At 40.8% G+C, this 18620-nt stretch overlaps 1 protein-coding gene across 5 annotated transcripts in view; it reads right to left on the bottom strand.

Annotated features, from left to right (window-relative positions):
* The window catches only part of uvssa (UV-stimulated scaffold protein A), a 41222-nt gene that overhangs the window by 14589 nt on the left and 8013 nt on the right, over positions 1-18620 (bottom strand). For all 5 annotated transcript variants that reach the window (XM_061253327.1, XM_061253324.1, XM_061253328.1 and 2 more), the window contains one exon: positions 3152-3254. In XM_061253327.1, coding sequence (XP_061109311.1) covers positions 3152-3254 — 103 coding nt within the window. The remainder of the gene's footprint in view (positions 1-3151; positions 3255-18620) is intronic.

Here is an 18620-nt window from a genome sequence, read left to right as displayed (position 1 = left end):
GCTCACTCATTTAAAAAGACATCCAGCACAAATTGCATTCCGCAAAATCATCCACCGACAGGTCCAAATTCCTGGCTCTGTCATTTTCAATTGAAAGTATGGATAACCCACTTAGTCTCTCTTGACCCATTCTGCTCCTTAAGCAGTTATTGATACGTTTTAGTTTTGAGAAAGAGTGTTTGGCTGAGGTGGCAGTCACTAGTATGGTGAAATTGAGAATCAACAGAGTGCACACATCGCCAAAGGCAGGTGGTAGTTTATCCTCATTTTGTACTTTTATATTTTTGTGCAGCACTAGTTCTTATATTCAAGCATTCTCTTGATTTTTTTTTTTTTTTGCTAGCTATCTTTAGCTGACATTGAAAGGCAATCACAAAACTGAATGTGATAGATCAAGCCCAGTTGAATGCAGGCCAATCATGTGATAGATCAAAAACCTTCCCACAAACCTTTTGAGAAGCACAATTACAAACAGATAAATATACAGATAATAGAAGCAACCATTTTTAAAAATTATTCACTTACCATATTAACATGTCAGTGATTTACTGTACTGCCAAACGAAAAAATTTGAAAAGCACATATTGGTTTGTAACCATGGGGGAGATATGGTATACAAATGAAAGGTATATTTAGCATGAGCAAACATAGTATCTCAGGGTATCTATACAACTCGGCAGTCTTCTTGTCACTGACGGACAAACTCCAGCCCGGGCCCCAGTGCAATCTCACCGCCAGTCCCGCCCATAGCTCCGCCCCTGAGTCTAGCCCTGCTTATTCCAATCAACTGCAAGTTGCTTTGGATAAAAGCGTCAGCTAAATAACTTTCATGATTTTATTTACAATAATTGTTAGGGGTGCCAATAACTACAACGGTTTTCAAAACAACGGTTTTCAAATATGTAATGTATTGAAATAAAAGTATATACGTACATTACATTACATTACATTAATGGCATTTGGCAGACGCTGTTACCCAGAGCGACGGACAGTTGATTAGAGAAGACAATCCTCCCCTGGAGCAATGCAGGGTTAAGGGCCTTACTCAAGGGCCCAATGGCTGTGTGGATCTTATTGTGGCTACACCAGGGATCAAATCACCGACCTTGCGTGTCGCAGTCATCTACCTTAACCACTATGCCCCCCATATGTTTGAACATAACAGATTAGATTATTATAGGTCTTGTTTATTACATGCCTTTTTTTCTCCATTTTTATCATGGGGCCATAAGTTATGAGCTGACTGTAGCTATGTTCCACAGCTGATGTGTGGACAGTGAAGCTCTTAAAGCTGCAGCAGCTTGTGGTGGACGGAGAAACATACTCGGTCTTCCCCACTGACCCCTCAGATCGCTTGGTTTCCCGGATTCACCCCGCTGCTTTGCAGAATTCTTCCCAGGAGAATCACAAAATGCAGCCAAATCCCATTCTTTTTTTCAGTTCAAATTGACCAAAATGGTAGCTATTTGTCTGAAGCAATAAAATCGCGGGTGTTAAAGAGATAAATCAATAACAGGAAATGGAGAGGCCTTGCGCCGCAGAGCAGTGCCGGGCAGCCCGATGGTGGCGGTATTGATTTTCCTGAGTTCAGCAGGCCTTGTAATTAAAATGTAAATTTAAGAAAGAGATTATGTCCTGCCAGAAATACTGGGATTAAGGGAAGATAAAAGATTGCCAGTGAAAAGCACATGGAAGAAATGAAAGAGAAACAGGGAGAAAGGTGAGAATCACCTCAGGAAAAAAGCCAGTTTTCTTGGGCATAAAGCCTCCAGTTACACAGAAACAAAAAGAGGTTGGTTCAAAACATAAACAAATATTACATGGAGATGTGGCAAATTATGAAATCGTACTGCATGAATAACAGCATTTGTCCAAATAAATTCAAGTATTTGGTTTATATATGGTTCAGCAGCAGAGAAAAATATCCAAGACCACTTCATTCTTTCTGAAGACGCAAAGGAAAAAAGTGCATGTACACACACCAAGCACTTTATTAGGAACAACAGGGTGGTTTGAGTATGTCAGAAACTGCTTATCTCCTGGGATTTTCACGCACACTAGTTTCAAGAATTTGCAAAGAATAGTGCAAAAAACAAAAAAGAAATCCAGTGAGCAGCAGTTCTGCAGACAGAAATGCCTTGTTAATGAGAGATGTCAGAGAAGAATAGCCAGACTGGTCAAAGCTAACAGGAAGGTGACAGTAACACAAATAACCACACACTACAACAGTGGTATGTAGAACAGCATCTCTGAACACATCATAACTCTTAGTGGATAGGCTATAGCAGTAGAAGTCTAAAAAATAAGTCTAATAAATACCTAATAAAGTGCTCGGAGTGCTCAGTTTGTAATTAACAGCCTGCTTTTTTTTCAAGTTGCTAGGGATTTCAACCCAGTAATCTGGTTTTATGGACAGTGCCAGTCCCTGTCTGAAATATAAAAGAAAGTGTTTGAAGTTTGTGATACACAATAAACCATTTTTGTTCCTTTGTAGACTACATTTTAGAATATGCATCTTCAATGTGCATTTTAGCTAAATAAGTTGATGGTAAATTTGGTTGGTTATACCCAACCCAACCGTCTGACCCCTGTCCTTCAACTCTGCACGAGTCAAGAGTAAAATGGGCAGTCTCTAAATAAAGCAGCTTTTAAGGGCTTCCCTTGGCACTCTCGTGTTTATTTTGGCGAGGCCAGTCAATAGGCTTGGCTGTGCGGAGAGTGTGGCTGGGACGAGTGGGAGAGTTTCCTGGGATTATTCAGGCCGCGTGTCCCGTTATTGCCTCATTAACGGCTGTCTGTTTTTCCTGTTGTGTCTGAGTGCCTACTCCAGTGATCCTGCAGCTGAGAAAACTCCCCGTACTCTGCACGGAGGTGGTCTGGAATGTGCACAGAGCTTTACTGCATTGAATCTGCCCATCTCTTCAGTTATTGCCAACTGTCATACTGCCTCATAGTTACCTGCTTTTTCCTTTTTTCCAGCTCATCTAAAGTATGTGGTGTGCATCTCCACATATATTGGGTTCATATGCAGTTTGGTGGTAACACTGATAGGTAACAGGTTACTTCCTGGACATATTGATAGGTTCACTAGCCGGATATGCAGCTGCTTCGGGATAGCCGTTCGCTAGCAGCTTGGAATGTGCAAACTCACCGTACTCCGCGCGCAGGTGGTCCGGAATATGCAGCTCCAGGCCCTCCTTCTCTGGGACCTCCTCGAAGTCATTGTCATCTTCGTCGTCTGTGCCCGCGTTTGCCTGAGGAGGGAGGAGGCTGGCTGTCAGTGCGTGTGCAGATGCTCTCTCTGTTCGGCACTGTTCAGAGAGAACGTGCTGCACAGGCAGATCTGCAGTCATTTCAATAAAACGTTGTCTAAATGTATAACTATTACAGGCCAGTTTTAATTTTCCATCACACATCTAGCTATAGCTTACACATGATATGCTATAATTAAGAAGTAACTCAAAGTTTTATTTAGCAAACAGTGGTATTGGGATGAGCAAAGTGTAACTGGGCTCCTTATTTAATCTAGGCAACACTACAAATTTGATCCCCTAATGAAATATGCAAAATGTAAAATTTCCAAGGGATTTGAACATGTCCTTTAATCAAAAGTGACAGGCCAAGTACATAGAGTACACTAAAAGCTCCAAACACAAGAACAGAGCTCTGCACACTAAGTGTGCAAAAATATGATGACAAAAATATACTCACTGAGCACTTTATTAGGCATTTCATTTTTTAGACTTCTACTGCTGTAGCCTATCCACTTAGTTATGATGCGTTGTGTGTTCAGAGATGCTCTTCTACATACCACTGTTGTAATGTGTGGTTATTTGCATTACTGTCACCTTCCGGTCAGCTTTGATCAGTCCGGCCATTCTCCTGTCTCTCATTATCAAGGCGTTTCTGTCTGCAGAACAGCAGCTCACTGGATTTAAACAATTTTTTTTTGCACCATTCTTTGATTATCAGTTTCTGAGAGACTCAAACCACCCTGTCTGCCACCAAAAATCATTCCACGGATAAAGTTACTTAGATCAAGTGCCCATTCTGATGGTTGATATGAACATTAACTGAAGCCCCTGACCCGTATCTACATGATAATATGCATTGCACTGCTTCCACATAACTGGCTGATTAGATAATCGCATTAATAAGTATGTGTAATTAAAATAAAAAAAATTCCTAATAGTGCTCAGTGTATGTTCAGTCTCAGAGAAGTTCAGATCCTGATGATGAAATTACAACATGATCTTAGTGACTACATTATGATCGATCACAATGTCCTCAAAGAAGGTCCAGCTTTATAAAGGTTCTTGGAATGGGCCTAGGAGAAACTAAAAATCAGAGCTACACATAGACTTTATTAAGGGTGACACAATCAGTCAATACATTTGTTTCATCACAACCTATTTTAACTTCACTGCACCATTACAACCCGGTGGGGTGTTCACTGGGAAGCCAATCGTTCTGTTGGCCTCTGAATACGGTTTACCACAATACACAAAGCCAAAACACAAAAATGTAGTGTTATGCGTTCTGAAAATAAAGCACCGCAGTTAACACGCCTTGTTTTTCTTTACTCGCCGGATTGCCCTGTTGCCACAACTGAAAATGAGAAAAACATTTCACTAGTCCTTTAACTAAAACACAGCAATAAAGGAAATAAACTGGGTGAGAAGTTTTCTTTGTCAGAGAAATACATTCTGGGTACGTTCACTCGATGGTAATAATTTCAACACGCGCAGTATTTACTGCAGAAGTACGGGAGTTGTTTCTCCCGCAGGAAACAAATGACCGCCCCTTGAAAACACGAGCCGCCTCTCCGTTTCCTTCAGTTTTCAGTTCAGTCCAGCAGCTTGAGACATGCCTTATTTTCGCAGCGGTGTTTGTTTGCAGACGCTTTACCAAGGAATTAGGACCTCATCAGCGGCTCCCTCTGCGCTGATTAACGCAGCTCCGAGACCCACCTGGCCTCGGCGCGAGTCTGGAGATTTACAGCACCCGGAAAGGCAAACTCGGCAGTAACGCCGGGTGTGTGAATATTTTAATTCACAGTCTTAATGGAATTTCCACTTGACCACATCCAATTGTTTTTTTGAGTGGCGGTCTATTAATTGCGACCACATATACGAGAGCTGTATGTGATGCTGAGTGGGCGGAGAAATTCAGCAGTTGGCAGGACTACAGCCAGCAGACCAGTCTCTTTTTGTAGTGTGCTTTATACCAAAATGACCACCCAGAGTTGTTCTGCGAGGAATTTAAATTATTCCTTTGGATGCAAGAATAAATGCAAGAATAAATCAGTCTTGTAAAGATCACTTATTCTTTTTGGACTATATTCCAACACACACAATTGCTCACTAGAAAATGTAGTGTAAACCACAGGCCTATTTCTGCTTTGGAATACAAAGGCTATTTAAAAAAAAAAAAAAACATTATAAAAGTAGTAGAGTAATATTATAAAAAGTAATACACCATTAGTAATATTTAGGTTTATGCATGTCAACAAAACAAAAATACTTTTTATACCACCATTTCTACAAAACATGTTGCTTTGTTGCTGCTATCTCAGTTGTTTTTCAATAAGTGGTGTCAAATAAGCCAATAATTTTGTAGGCACTGAAACAATGAATATGTTGTTAATGCTGACTTTGAGCTCTAATTTTTGGGTATTTACATCCATATTGGGTGAACCATGTTGAAAGGAGCCTTTTAAAATACATATTTCTGCCATTCTACGTGACCAAAAATAATTGGAAAATGAACATAATGTTAAAATAAAGCCATCATATACTTGGTTGCAGCCCCTTTGCATTCAATGACGGCCTGAATACTGTATTAAAAAAGTCTTAATAATGTGAATAAAACCTCTTTTTTTTGTTTTTTTAAAGTGGACCGTTTTTGTATATAAACTTTGTATGTGAGGGCAAATTAGTAATATTCCTTTGGTCATTCACATATGACACTGATAGATCTTTCAACACAATCTTTAACCAAGCTTGCAACAAAATTTCACCAAGAACACATTTGTTCATAGCATCGTTGTTTTACTGATTCCATTATAGAATATAAATTTCCAATACTTTACTCTATAATCTGATGGTCATCGTATTTGTTCCTGTACCATTGCATGTATGACATGCTGCTCTGAATAGGAGGCATGCGACACATGCATTTCACGGTAAAAGTATTTTACTCAATATCCAAATGTATATGGGCAACAGAAGTTAAGATGTTCAACCAGTGAGTGATACATTCTCAGAAATAAAGATACGAAAAGTGCCTAAAAAGGTACAAATGCCTGTCACTGGGGCGGTACCCTATTGGTACATAAATTGTACCCCATAATTAATTTGTACCTTTTTTGCTTGGAAAAAGTACCCATTTGTACACAAAGAGAACAACTGTACTTTCAGGGTACATTTGGGAATTTTGATCCTTGAAGATGAAAAATGTACCTCCACTGTCACTTTATTTCTGAAAGTATACATATCACTGGATTATAGGCAACATCTATCTGATTTGTGAAAAAACTCGACACCAGCTCCTACCTGACCCTAGACTAGAAGTGGAATAGACAGCGTGGTCACTCCCCCTGCCGGACCCACAAGAGCATATCTTGCAGAATGAGTGTTTATGCTTTGCTGGGAAAGCTAGGAAAAGCAGCCTTTGTCTGCTCTCCTGGCCCCCGGACATGCTAATCCCTGTCCTTTATTACCGGGGGCCCAAGGGCTGGTGGGAATAAAGGGAGAAGGAAGCGAAGGCTTGCAGATCTGCGGATAAGCGCTGGGGTTTGCCAGTTGGCTCGCGGGAGTCGTACACAGGCTCTGAAGGAGTCCCCATGCTCGTCGTGCTGATAAAGACTCCAAAATCCCTTTTGTTGGGGTGAGGCAAAGGACCATTCGCCAGCTAGGCTACGATACACAGGTTGTAACCTCTTCACTGCCATTCTCGGGCTCGCAATCGTATTTCGGAGATCTAGAGGGCAAAAGGCCGCAGCACATATCAGATCAGGTGACACATCAGATCGGATTGGAAGGATTAAGCCTTTCTGTGGTTAAATCATTTCTGAATAGAAACTTGGGAAAACAATAAAATGTTGTCTACAAAACCCCTAAGCTCTCCTAGGACAGGCCTTGAAAATCCTTCATATTCCTTTACCTTTAATAACTCAACACTTAGTGATTGGGCATCACTATTCCCACAAACTGCATTCTATCTGCTTTTTATCCTATCGATTTTATCGCCCATTCCTATGGCATTCAATGAGCTCTGGAACTGGCATAACATTTTCACCATTTTTATCAAAGAAGTACTTTGGTGAGAAGTGAAAACATGCATATATGCAATATATCCAAGATATATACTATAATATATATTATGCACTACCACTTTCATAATTGTAATCGCAACTAAAGACTAGTATGTTGTAATTTGAAGGTATCTTCCACAATTAACGAATAAACGTTGTTATCATTTATATGATCTTACATATCACATAAAAAATAAAGAACTAGTATATGTCCAGTATTACAGTATTACACATTGCACATGCAATAGATCCATATATTAATTTACATATACAGTCCCCTCCAAAAGTATTGGAACAGCAAGGTCAATACCTTTGTTTTTGCTATACACTGAAGACAATTGAGTTTGAGGTCAAAAGGTGACGGATCTGAATTTCAGCTTTTATTTTCTGGTATTTTTATCTGGGTTTGTTGAACAACTTATAACATATCACCTTTTGTATCAGATCACCCAATTTTTAGGTGAGCAAAAGTATTGGAACATGTGAGCTTGGAAAAACAAGCTTAGAAAAGAGGGGAAATTGATCAGTCATTGCACAAGCATTGGGGGTAGCTTGGAAAAACAACTTGGAATGTCCTGAAAAAGAAAGAAACTGCTGGCGTACTGCGCAACAGAAATCGAACAGGTCGAGCAAGGAAAACAACAGCAGTTGATGACAGAAACATTTTGAGAGCTATGAAGAAAAAACCCCAAACATCAGTCAGTGACATCATAAATAATCTACACAGGGCAGGGGTGAAGGTATCTTAATCAACCACTTGAAGAAGATTATAGGGGCTATACCACAAGATGCATCAGTAGTAAGAATTGGAAGGCAAGATTATGTTTTGGAAAGAAGTACAGAGATGAGCCACAAAAGTTCTGGAACAAAGTTTTATGGACTGATGAGACCAAGATTAACCTGTACCAAAGTGATGGAAAGGCCAAAGTGTAGAGAAGGTGGTAGCAAGGTGTCTAGCATGGCTGCTTCTGGAGTGGGCTCACTAGTCTGTATTGATGATGTAACTCATGATCATAGCAGCAGGATGAATTCAGAAGTCTACAAAAACATTCTGTCTGCCAATTTACATAACTTAAATATGCATCTTAATAGAAATGGGTTATCAGATTATTCTGGTGTCAGATTATTGATTCTTAAAGGGGAAATTCAACCAAAAAGATGATACATGATTTTGATGAGGACCCCATCTTTCTGAGCCAAAGTAAAAAGATGAGGAATTGTGAGAGTGCAAAAGACAATCATAAAACAAACAGTTTCAGTTGGCAAAGACATGGAACTATGATCTGGACAAGAGCTTTGCACAATGTGAAGCCATGGTGACACAGAATTGTGTGTGGTGTAGGCGCTGCAGTTGAATAGACCTGTGGACAGCAGTTGCTCTCCCAAGCTGAGTCCAAAGATGGACCAAGCAATTGGAAGACACAGCTAAGCCCAAAGGACAAGGACAGTAGCCTGGTAAGTATGTTGACAATATAACAAGTTAGCGTGATACACCAGCCCACTAGTTTGGATAATCAAGATAGCAACAGTAAACACTTTAAACTTCGAACAGTAGGGGGATCCAAAAAAAAACTAATTCTGAATTTGGTTGAAGTTGAACATTGAGTGCACCAGATGTTTGCAAGTGTGATTCCTAAAGCCAGTGTAGGGTAATTAACACAAAAAGCACAAAATGGATATTTTGGTTGTGTTAATTGAACATGCAACAAATGAAAATGTTAGCACACCTAAAGAGTGGTATGAATCACCTGAATGGTATGAAGTTGTGCTGGGTTTTGTTGTAGTTTTTATCCAAAGCGACTTACAGTTGATTAGACTAAGCAGGGGACTATCTCACCAGGAGCAATGTGGGGTTAAGGGCCTTGCTCAAGGGCCCAACAGCTGCATGGATCTTATCGTGGTTTGACACCCAGGCTTGAACCACCAACCTTCCAGGACACAGTCACCTGATCTCTTGGGTCTAAATTTCTTGCTGATATTAAGGTGAAAACAAAAACCAGCACATGCTGCGGCTCTACAGGACCCGGAGTGAAGACCGCTGGTCTAGCACATGTATGCGCACTCTGAAACAGAGGAACAATAGAGGTGGGCGGCTCAGTGCAGGAGGTGTGCTGCGATTCTCTCTGCTCACGGCCGGACTGCAGGTAGTCCGGGCGCTCATCGATCACAGGCCCGCTGTGAGTCCCGTTATCACCCTGACACTAATCAAAAGAGAGGACTGTCGCCGCTGCTGACCTGTGAAGCCGCCCAATTACGCTCCCCGGGAATGACAGGGGCACTTAACTTCCCGCCGTGTAAATGACCACCATCAATCTCCTCCGCATAACAATGAGCCCCGGAGCTGAAAATGATTTTTCGCCATAGAATCCTAGCCTGGAATTTATGAAAGGTGAAAAGCAACCCAAGGCTTTCTTTCCCTACCGCTCCCTCTCTCTCACACACATTCTCTCTCTCTCCTTCTCCCTCACTCACTGTAGGCGTTCAGCCTGTGGGGCGAAGCGGCAGGCCCATCAAGCGCTAAACAGAATTTATGCCTTTTAATTTACTCAAAAGGTAGCCACTAACCGTCCCCCAGTGCTACAATGCATAACAGAGAAGAGTCATCTTTTTAAATATAGGGGTCATTTTCATAAAACATAACCCATACTGTTGATGCCCTTCGCTTCTGAGGGTGTCACCTGTGACACTGTTATTCCAGGGCACTTTCCTCTCCGGCGTTCGGTTGCAACCCCGAACGGTTCTGAACCCGAAGGTATAAATCGATTACAACAAATCCATTTAAATTTCGACCGATGGGGAAACATTCATAGCAGCGCCGTTACACTGTTTGTTCAATTTCCTGTCTACAGGTTATGATGGTAGTAGGTTTAAAGCATCTTTGTATAAGGTCTGATTATCCCGTCACCAAAACTCTTCTCTAAAGCAGAGCAATGCTGCTGGCGTGTCAAGCAACAACACCCACAGGGATACCAAAGTCAGTTGTTGAGTTGTGCATTTGAGCACATGGGAATGCAAAATCACAGAATATTTTTTCCTCAGTGTTCAATATTTGCATTAGATTTCTTCTAAAAAATACTTATTTGGTTATAGCAAATACAACAGAATTTACCGCAGTTATAAACTGAAAACCTACGGAAAATGGGTTCAATACTGTCGCATGCGACAGGATGACAATACAGGAATACGGCCACAGTCACATGCTGCACGATGACAGTACATCAATATGACCACTGTCGCATGCTGCAGGACTGGACAGGAATATGACCACTGTCGCATGCTACATGATGACCATACAGGAATATGACCACTGTATGCTGCATGACGACTGCACAGCACCTGCTGCGAAACAGCACCAATGTTCTTGATGCTCGTTTTGTGAACTTGCAACTCGGACTATGCCCATTTCCTACAGCCTTTCAAAGTCCCCCCAGAGTGGGCGGGGGGAGAAGACGGAGTGCAAACAGCAGCCGTGGATCGCGCAGCATCCACGCATTATTCCATGCCACCATTACAGTTATTCATCCCCTACAGCGCTCAATGGCAGCGTGCGAGATTAAAACTGCTACTTTGTTTTTTACGGGTTGCAATTTTTAATCCAAAACAGTTATTTCCGCCCTGATAGATTAAAAACCGAGGGAAAAAGATTACCGTAGCACTCGAAATTCCTGGTCAACAAATGGTATTTTATTTTTAATGCACTTTAATTCTGCAGCGATAATATCAAGGCTGCCACCTTGAAGAGTCAGGACAATAACTCTCCTATAGGGGTGTGCAGGCTGGAGAATTAGCTTCTATAAGGACGCTTTCTGCTGACACAAGCCAAGCGAAAGCCCAGCCCTCCTACTTTGAGCTCCACTCTGAAGCCATTTACATTATACAAAATAGCTCTGGCTCTGAAAAAATTTGGACAATTGAAATCAGTGGGCTTTTCATCATGAAGCATTCCATGAAGGAATTTGATTTCCCCAGGCCATAGCATTATAACATTTTTGCAATTCTTTTGCAATAAACTAAAGAGAACATACAAGTTTTATACAAATACACAACTGCAGAAATATTAAAAGAATACAGTATCCTGAAATGAATTAATTTTTGTATAATTTCTATTAATCTGATCATTGAAATGAAGCCATTTCATTTACACATTCTTAAAACATAAACAAACATTCCACATTCTTGCAAATTTTTTGAAACTTGTTCCAAAAATGTTCCTAAGAAGCCAGAAGTTACAACAGGTTTCTGGGAACTGCCCTAGGGCATTGTGTTTAAGACATTAAGCAGGATATGTTCAGTGTTGCCTATTTATACCTGAGACATGCCAAAGCCAGAGTTGTAAGCAGTTAAACAGCCATATTTCCAACTTGAATATACTTCAAATTGGTTGTAGATGTAATGCAATTATGTAGTCTCAAAATTTTCTTCCTGTCACAAGACTAACAAATGGACAGTTTACTTGTCCTATTGGTGATATGTGAACAGTTCACATGCGCCCGATGTGCAAAAATGGTATGTATGCTAGCACTACACATCATATGGTTATTCAGAGTAAAATGGTTGTAAAATAGCTGGCTCTTTAAAATTGGTGGTGAATTTCTCCACATTCTCCATAAAACTAAATACTTTTCTTATTTCATGTTAAGTCATAACAATAAAGGTACACTAAGAAAAGTACACCAAGAAGGAACAAAAACGTGAAGCATTTAAAAAAAAAAGAAAAGAAAAAGGTTAATCATAACTAATGTTTTAACGTTACCACATTACAACAGCATTGGATGTCTTGTAAAAGTGAAAAGGTGGCTGGCATTTGTGTATCAAATTCACAGAATGAATCTCCATGCATCTAGCTGCCCGGGGGAGCACCATGCCAGGGAATGCTAAACGACACTCAGAGCCATTTCGCTGCTTTAAGGCTTCTACATCCTCTCGCTCTCGCTTGCCCCCCCCTCGCCTTCCATGTCCTGTCCACAAAGTGGAATGTTTAATTCTATTTCTAGGCAGGCTGGCTGGGCCCATTGTCCTGCACACCTGAGTTATTGGTTTGCTGTAATAATTTGCAAGACCTTCCAGTAAGAGAGGGTATTAGCATATAAATAGCAGATGCACACCGGCCCATCACAGCTGAGTACGTTTAATTTTTAGTTTATAAGATTGAATGGGTTTTTAAATGCATAGCCATCAAACTTGCCAAAAGACAAATGAAGTTGAGAGTTCAGTTGTCCGAGGCTGCCGCCAATGATCATTTTTTAAAAGGATAACAGACTTATTTAAGGAGTGCACCAGCAGAGCACGTTCCTGGGGCACAAAGTCATTGAGATTGCTTACAGAGTTAATTAGAGCATACAGAATATATTGGGAGGGCGCGGGGAGCAGTTTAGCTGCTGGAATGTCTTTTTCCTGGTAAGTAGGGGATATTTAGCCAGACCCTCATTATTGTACATGGCCTCACTCACAGGTAGGAGAAGAGGGGGGCTGAGCGACCAGTAGGCAATCGATAAGGTTCACCGAAGAGGTTTGAAGCCATCCCCTTGTGATAGCCTGACGTGTCCATGGAGTCCTGCAACATGTTAAATGTTGACTTGTTGAAGCATTTATCAAAATAAATGTCAAGCATCACCACCACTGGTAAATTTATTTTGTTGGTGGTAATATGTCGCCTATTTGGGTTAAACTCAAGTTTGTTTGTATTTGTCAAATAAGCCCATCACGCAATATGGGTGATAATGATGATCAGCATTATCAGAATATGACTTGGCACTTTAAATACGATCCAGATATATAATTGATATATATCTGTGACCACAGTATAGTGTATTGTGGTCTTACAGTCGGGGTAAGAAGTATTCCATACATCAACAACTATTATATTAAACATATTTCCAATGCAGCTATTCACATGAAATTTAGACCAGACATTGGTATTAACGCAACAAAACTACACAGCTTGAGAAATTGTAAAATTCCAATCCAAAGAAAGGTTATGTGCAATAAAGTGGAATGACAATGGCTAACTGAAATTCATTCAGGATTATGGGGAGAAACAGCCCCATACCATGATGCTTCCGCCCCCGAACTTCACTCTAGGTATGGTATTTTTATGGTCATATGCAGAGCCATTTCTCCTCCAGACGTGGCGTGTCATATTGTTGCCGAAAAGTGAGATTTTTGTCTCGTCTGACCAGACTACAATCTCCCAGTAATCAACAGGCTTCTTAAATGTTCCGTGGAAAAATTATAACGAGCTTCAACATGTATTTTCTTCAGTAATGGAGTCTTCTGAGGTGATTGCATGGCTTTGTGATGACTGTACCCGCTGGTAAGACCTGCTTCCAGGTCTTTCGGGAGCTTTATTCGAGTGGTCCTTGGTTCTTGGTCTACTCTTCTGACTAACTTTCCGACTGTAGTCAGAAGCATATTTTTTTTCTATTTTATTTTTATGGACTGGAATGTTACAATTTCTTCAGCTATGTAGTTTTATTGAGTTAATACCAACCTACATTTCATGTGAATAGCTGCACTGGAAATATGTTCACTGAAATAATGGATGACATATTGAATATGTATTTCCCCCACTGTAAATAGACTCCCCCAGCTTTAATAATCAAGCACTTTCATTAAAATCAAGAGTAATTGGTGCTTGCCAACAGGCATGGGGTAAGTAAGTCGTGCTCCACACCATTCCTTCAACCACTCCTGATCTTGGATTAGTGACAGTGTGGTAATGCTATGGGTGAGGCGCTGATCGTCGGGGAGCTGAAAGCAGCCTTGCCATCGGTTAGAGGCACAACAGCCACCACCCCCTCCCCCCACCCGAGGAGGATGGAGAACAGGGGAAAGGTATAGTCTAACGTTTTATCTACGGTTTCGCAATGAAGAAAAACACAATGGCACATCAATTACTGCTCTTCCCACCGTCCTGATAAGATGCCTTATCTCGGTAAACAATGCCATATTCACCAATGGCTCATGTTAAACGCGCTCCAGTTTTGGGGAGTTGAGAAGGTGCCTGCTTAACAAATTCTGCGGTCTTTACACAACCCCCCAGCGACTGATAATTAAAGAGCCAGATATAATATCCCCAAATCTTGCCAACGGAGGAGTTGCGCACATCAGTCGCATCCATCTTTCCGCGTGCAGCCAGAGCAGCAGTTGGAGCGAGACGTGGCCTCGGGATTTGTGGGAAGTCGACCTCGGAGGAAGAGAAATTGCGCAGCGCTGTCGTCAGCTGCCACGGAGACACGACGGAGCAGTGGATTTCTCCCGCAACATCTTTTGTTTTGCCCCAGAAAAGAGTAGTAGATGTTTACACAAAATGATGTTGGAGAATTGGTTGCCTGTTAGCAATGTTTTTAATCTATATTTCAAACACGCCAGTTGGGTCTTACAGACCAAACTGACTGTATTGCTTGCATTAAATGCCAGTCCATTATGTAAGACAGAACATTACGTAGGTGTGCGGGGCAGGACAACATGTATTGCGCTCAGTGGGGAACATATTCCGGTGTGGTAGTGTAAGCAAAATGATTCATTTGTAATAAATAAAATGTGGCTGTTATTATCGTATTGTACTACTGTAGTTGTTTGCATAAATTTAGTTAAGGCAAAAGTTCAAAATACAAGAGGATCATTCATTTTTGGATTTCTAAAGACATCCGAAAATATTAGCTGAGCAATATAACTGACATTTACTTAAAATAATAACATGGCTTAAATATTTAATAAATGGACAATGTTTAAAATGACTACATACCGAAAGCAAATATTTAATAATATTTACACGAACAAACCTATAATTACATGATGAAATAGCTGACCTATCACATGACACAAGTCTGACTATTGCACTCCCCAAGCAGAAGCTCAACTGAGTGCTAACCAACATCTACCCAAAAATAACAATGCCAAATATTCTTTTAGCTTATATATATATATATATATATATTTTTTTTTTAAAGGTTTATAGGAAGAATTTGTCCGCATAAAGTTCCTTACAATATGCACCACACCGAATACACCACTGAAACAATGCAGAAATAATCTCTGAATGCTTCTCGAGTTTTACATCAGCAACACATGCACCGACGAGCAGAAATGATCGGTGTCCCATTTTGATTTTTCGTCTCATTTTTCCCCCTAATCAGTGCAAATTTATTGCGTCGAAAAGGCAATTCCGTCTATGTCAGAAAGGCGATAAAACGAATAAAGTAATGGAACGTTTTAAGGGGAGAGAGAGAAAACTAATTATGATAAAAGACTTTGGGTTGTTGCTTTATCACAAAGCAAAGTCTCTCTGCATTGGAAATGGGGACTGACAGTGATAAACCCATATGGAGGGGAGTGCGACGCTTTGTCACTGTCACTCGGCTCCGCTCCCTCAAACCTCCGCCTCTACGGCCCAGCTAAAAAGGCATATCAGGTGTCATAATAATGTGTCTCATAACTGCTTTCCGCATTACAGTGAGCGAGAGATTCGCTCTCCATTACCGCTCTGTGCCTCCTGTTCCCCGGGATCCCGGCACCCTAAACCTTTCTGCTGTAATCCACGCCAGCATTCTTCAAACTTATTTGTTTGGGTTCCAATCAAAGCTGGACTCTCAGCTCTTTTAGTGCGCACACCCAAACCCACAACTACACATTTACACATGTAATTTGCTTAGGTGACTAAGCGACCAAGGCGACTTACAGTTGATTTGACAAAGCAAGGGACAATCTGACGGGCTGTTCCAAACTTTAGACTAGCAAACCATGCACACATAGGCGCCTGCAGGCACAAACTCACACTCAAATATAGATACACATACTGTAGGCCTATATAAAGCTTATGTTTCTGTCTCACTACACTTCATTTTCACTACTGTTTATTTACTATACAGCCAAATTCATCGGTCACAGGCTATGCATTATACGGCTCTCGACTCAGGTCACAACCCCCGTTTTTTGGTGACCCAAGTTCTGAACTGCCTATTTATTTTGGAACGTGTCGTCAAAGTGATCAGGATTGAACAGAAGCATAGAGCATTGTGAATTATTTTTAATATGTTCATTGTAAAGCCATGGCCATTTTTGGTGGTAACATAATGCATACACGCATATTGTTTTGTATGGCTGTAATTGAATTCATGAATATGCGCTGTAGTCTACAACATAACATCTTTATGATATGATAAGTAAAATACATATTAAGCCATTCATAATGCTCCAAGTAATTATAACGTAATGCAATTGTTATGCTAATTAATGCACAATGAATGCGTTATGAGATGCATGACGAATGTAAAAGACAATACAGTAAACATATTTATGATTAATATCCGCAAATAGATTTCTTGCAATACTAGGACTGATCTCAGCCCTCAGCTGAGAACATGGATCCTTCTGCTGGGTTCCGATATGGTCGGACAGGGCCCTCTCCTGGTTAGGAATGATACTGCAACTTGTACTGTACAGGGACCAAGTGGCTTAACCTGTAGCCAAAAATGACCTCCCTAGATGTGGAATTCATTATGGTTCCTGTGTGGGTGCTTGTGCGTACAAGTGTCAGTATGCATGTGTGAAAATGGCTGTATGTGTCTGAGCAACTGAGAGATTGAGCAAATGTAAGCATTACATTTTAATGGTAATTAATTAGTAATTAATAGTAATTGTCATTTAATTCCTTGCATTTACAGTGCAGTCTGTAAGTATTTGGACAGTGACAGTGACTATTTTTGTTATTTTGGCTCTGTACTCCAGCACACTGGATTTGACATGAAATAAATGTGGGGATAAAGTTACCTTTAATTTGAGGGTATTTACAGGGTATTTATTGAGTGACAGGTGTAGGAATTACATTGTTTTTTATACATTTCAGGGATCCATAACTGGACAAATGGAATGTTTCTGATTAGTGTGTGTGTTCAATCGCTTTAGTGCAGGTCTAAGAGCGCTTTCAGTATCTAGTCTTGATTTTAGGCTAAAAACCCACAAACACCTGTTGGACAAACACCCTTCAGCAGGCAGGTATGGATGTGCAGTGACTACTCTCTGCAGAAGACTTTACAAACAGAACACAGACTTCAGAAAAAGCTCTGCCCTCCACAATTTCAGATTAGTAATACATTTATTCACACATGCTTAAAGGTAACAAATCCCCCAAAATAGAATACATTTAAACGTGACAACCGACAACATCAATGAAACTATTTCTGAAAAAAATGGATGATGCGCTCAAAACTAGCATCTATAACACAGTATGCACTAGTACACATCGACTTAAGTTTGGGGGGGAAAGCTCATCAAACAGCTGTGTAGGCTACACAATGTTGTAATGATAATCAATATAAAGATTTACTGCACAGCAAGTTAAACTTCTCAAGTACAAGCAAAGATACAATGGGAACCAAAAGTCTGAGGCCACTACCAGGCCCTGGCTGTTTTCATTATTTATGAAGGAATTCACTTTGTAGTCACAGCGGTGCAACCTTAAAAACATTTGCCCCAGCCATTTGTCCCAAATGTTATGCCACCCAGAATTGGAGGGACTATTGATAAAAAGTGCTGTAATTCATACACAGATGACCCGATAATGATGTAAATACCCCCAAATTAAAGTGGACAGTTGACACTTCAACCACATACTCAGCACTTAATTTCAAATCCAAGGTGTGAAGTACACAGCCAAAATATTGTCATCACTGTCCAAATACTCACACCTAAAGCACTACACAGTGATGAGGGATAAACTCTCCTCAACCACCAGTGTGTAGTGCCCATGCTCAGCACACATCAGCAGCGAGGGAGATGGATTGATTTTAGGCAATTAAAGTAGGGGGTGATGAGGTGGCAGGTTGAGAGATCTTTGCAATCAGGGTCATGGGATCTTAACTGACCACAGTGAGTCAAGACCTTGGTTTAATGACTCATCAGAAAGACAATGGGCCTCATGCAAGAACATCTTTGCATTCATACCTTAACATAATGAATCCTGCCTGTTCATAAAATAATTTGTTTAAAAGGATTGTGAATTAGCATAACTGGAGCCCAATTTTTCCGGAAGTTATGGATAAAAATGGTACCGAAGAATAAATGGTAAATGGTTGGTTGGCATTTATATAGTGCCTTTATCCAAAGCGCTGTACAATTGATGCTTGTCATTCACCCATTCATACACACACTCACACACCAACGGCGACTGGCTGGCATGCAAGGCACCAACCAGCTCGTCGGGAGCATTTGGGGGTTAGGTGTCTTGCTCAGGGACACTTTGACACACCCAGGGCAGGATCGAACCGGCAACCCTCTGACTGCCAGACAACTGCTCTTACCGCCT

Source organism: Conger conger, chromosome 8 (assembly GCF_963514075.1).
Source record: "Conger conger chromosome 8, fConCon1.1, whole genome shotgun sequence".
Taxonomy (NCBI): domain Eukaryota; kingdom Metazoa; phylum Chordata; class Actinopteri; order Anguilliformes; family Congridae; genus Conger; species Conger conger.
This window is presented reverse-complemented; position numbering and strand designations above follow the sequence as displayed.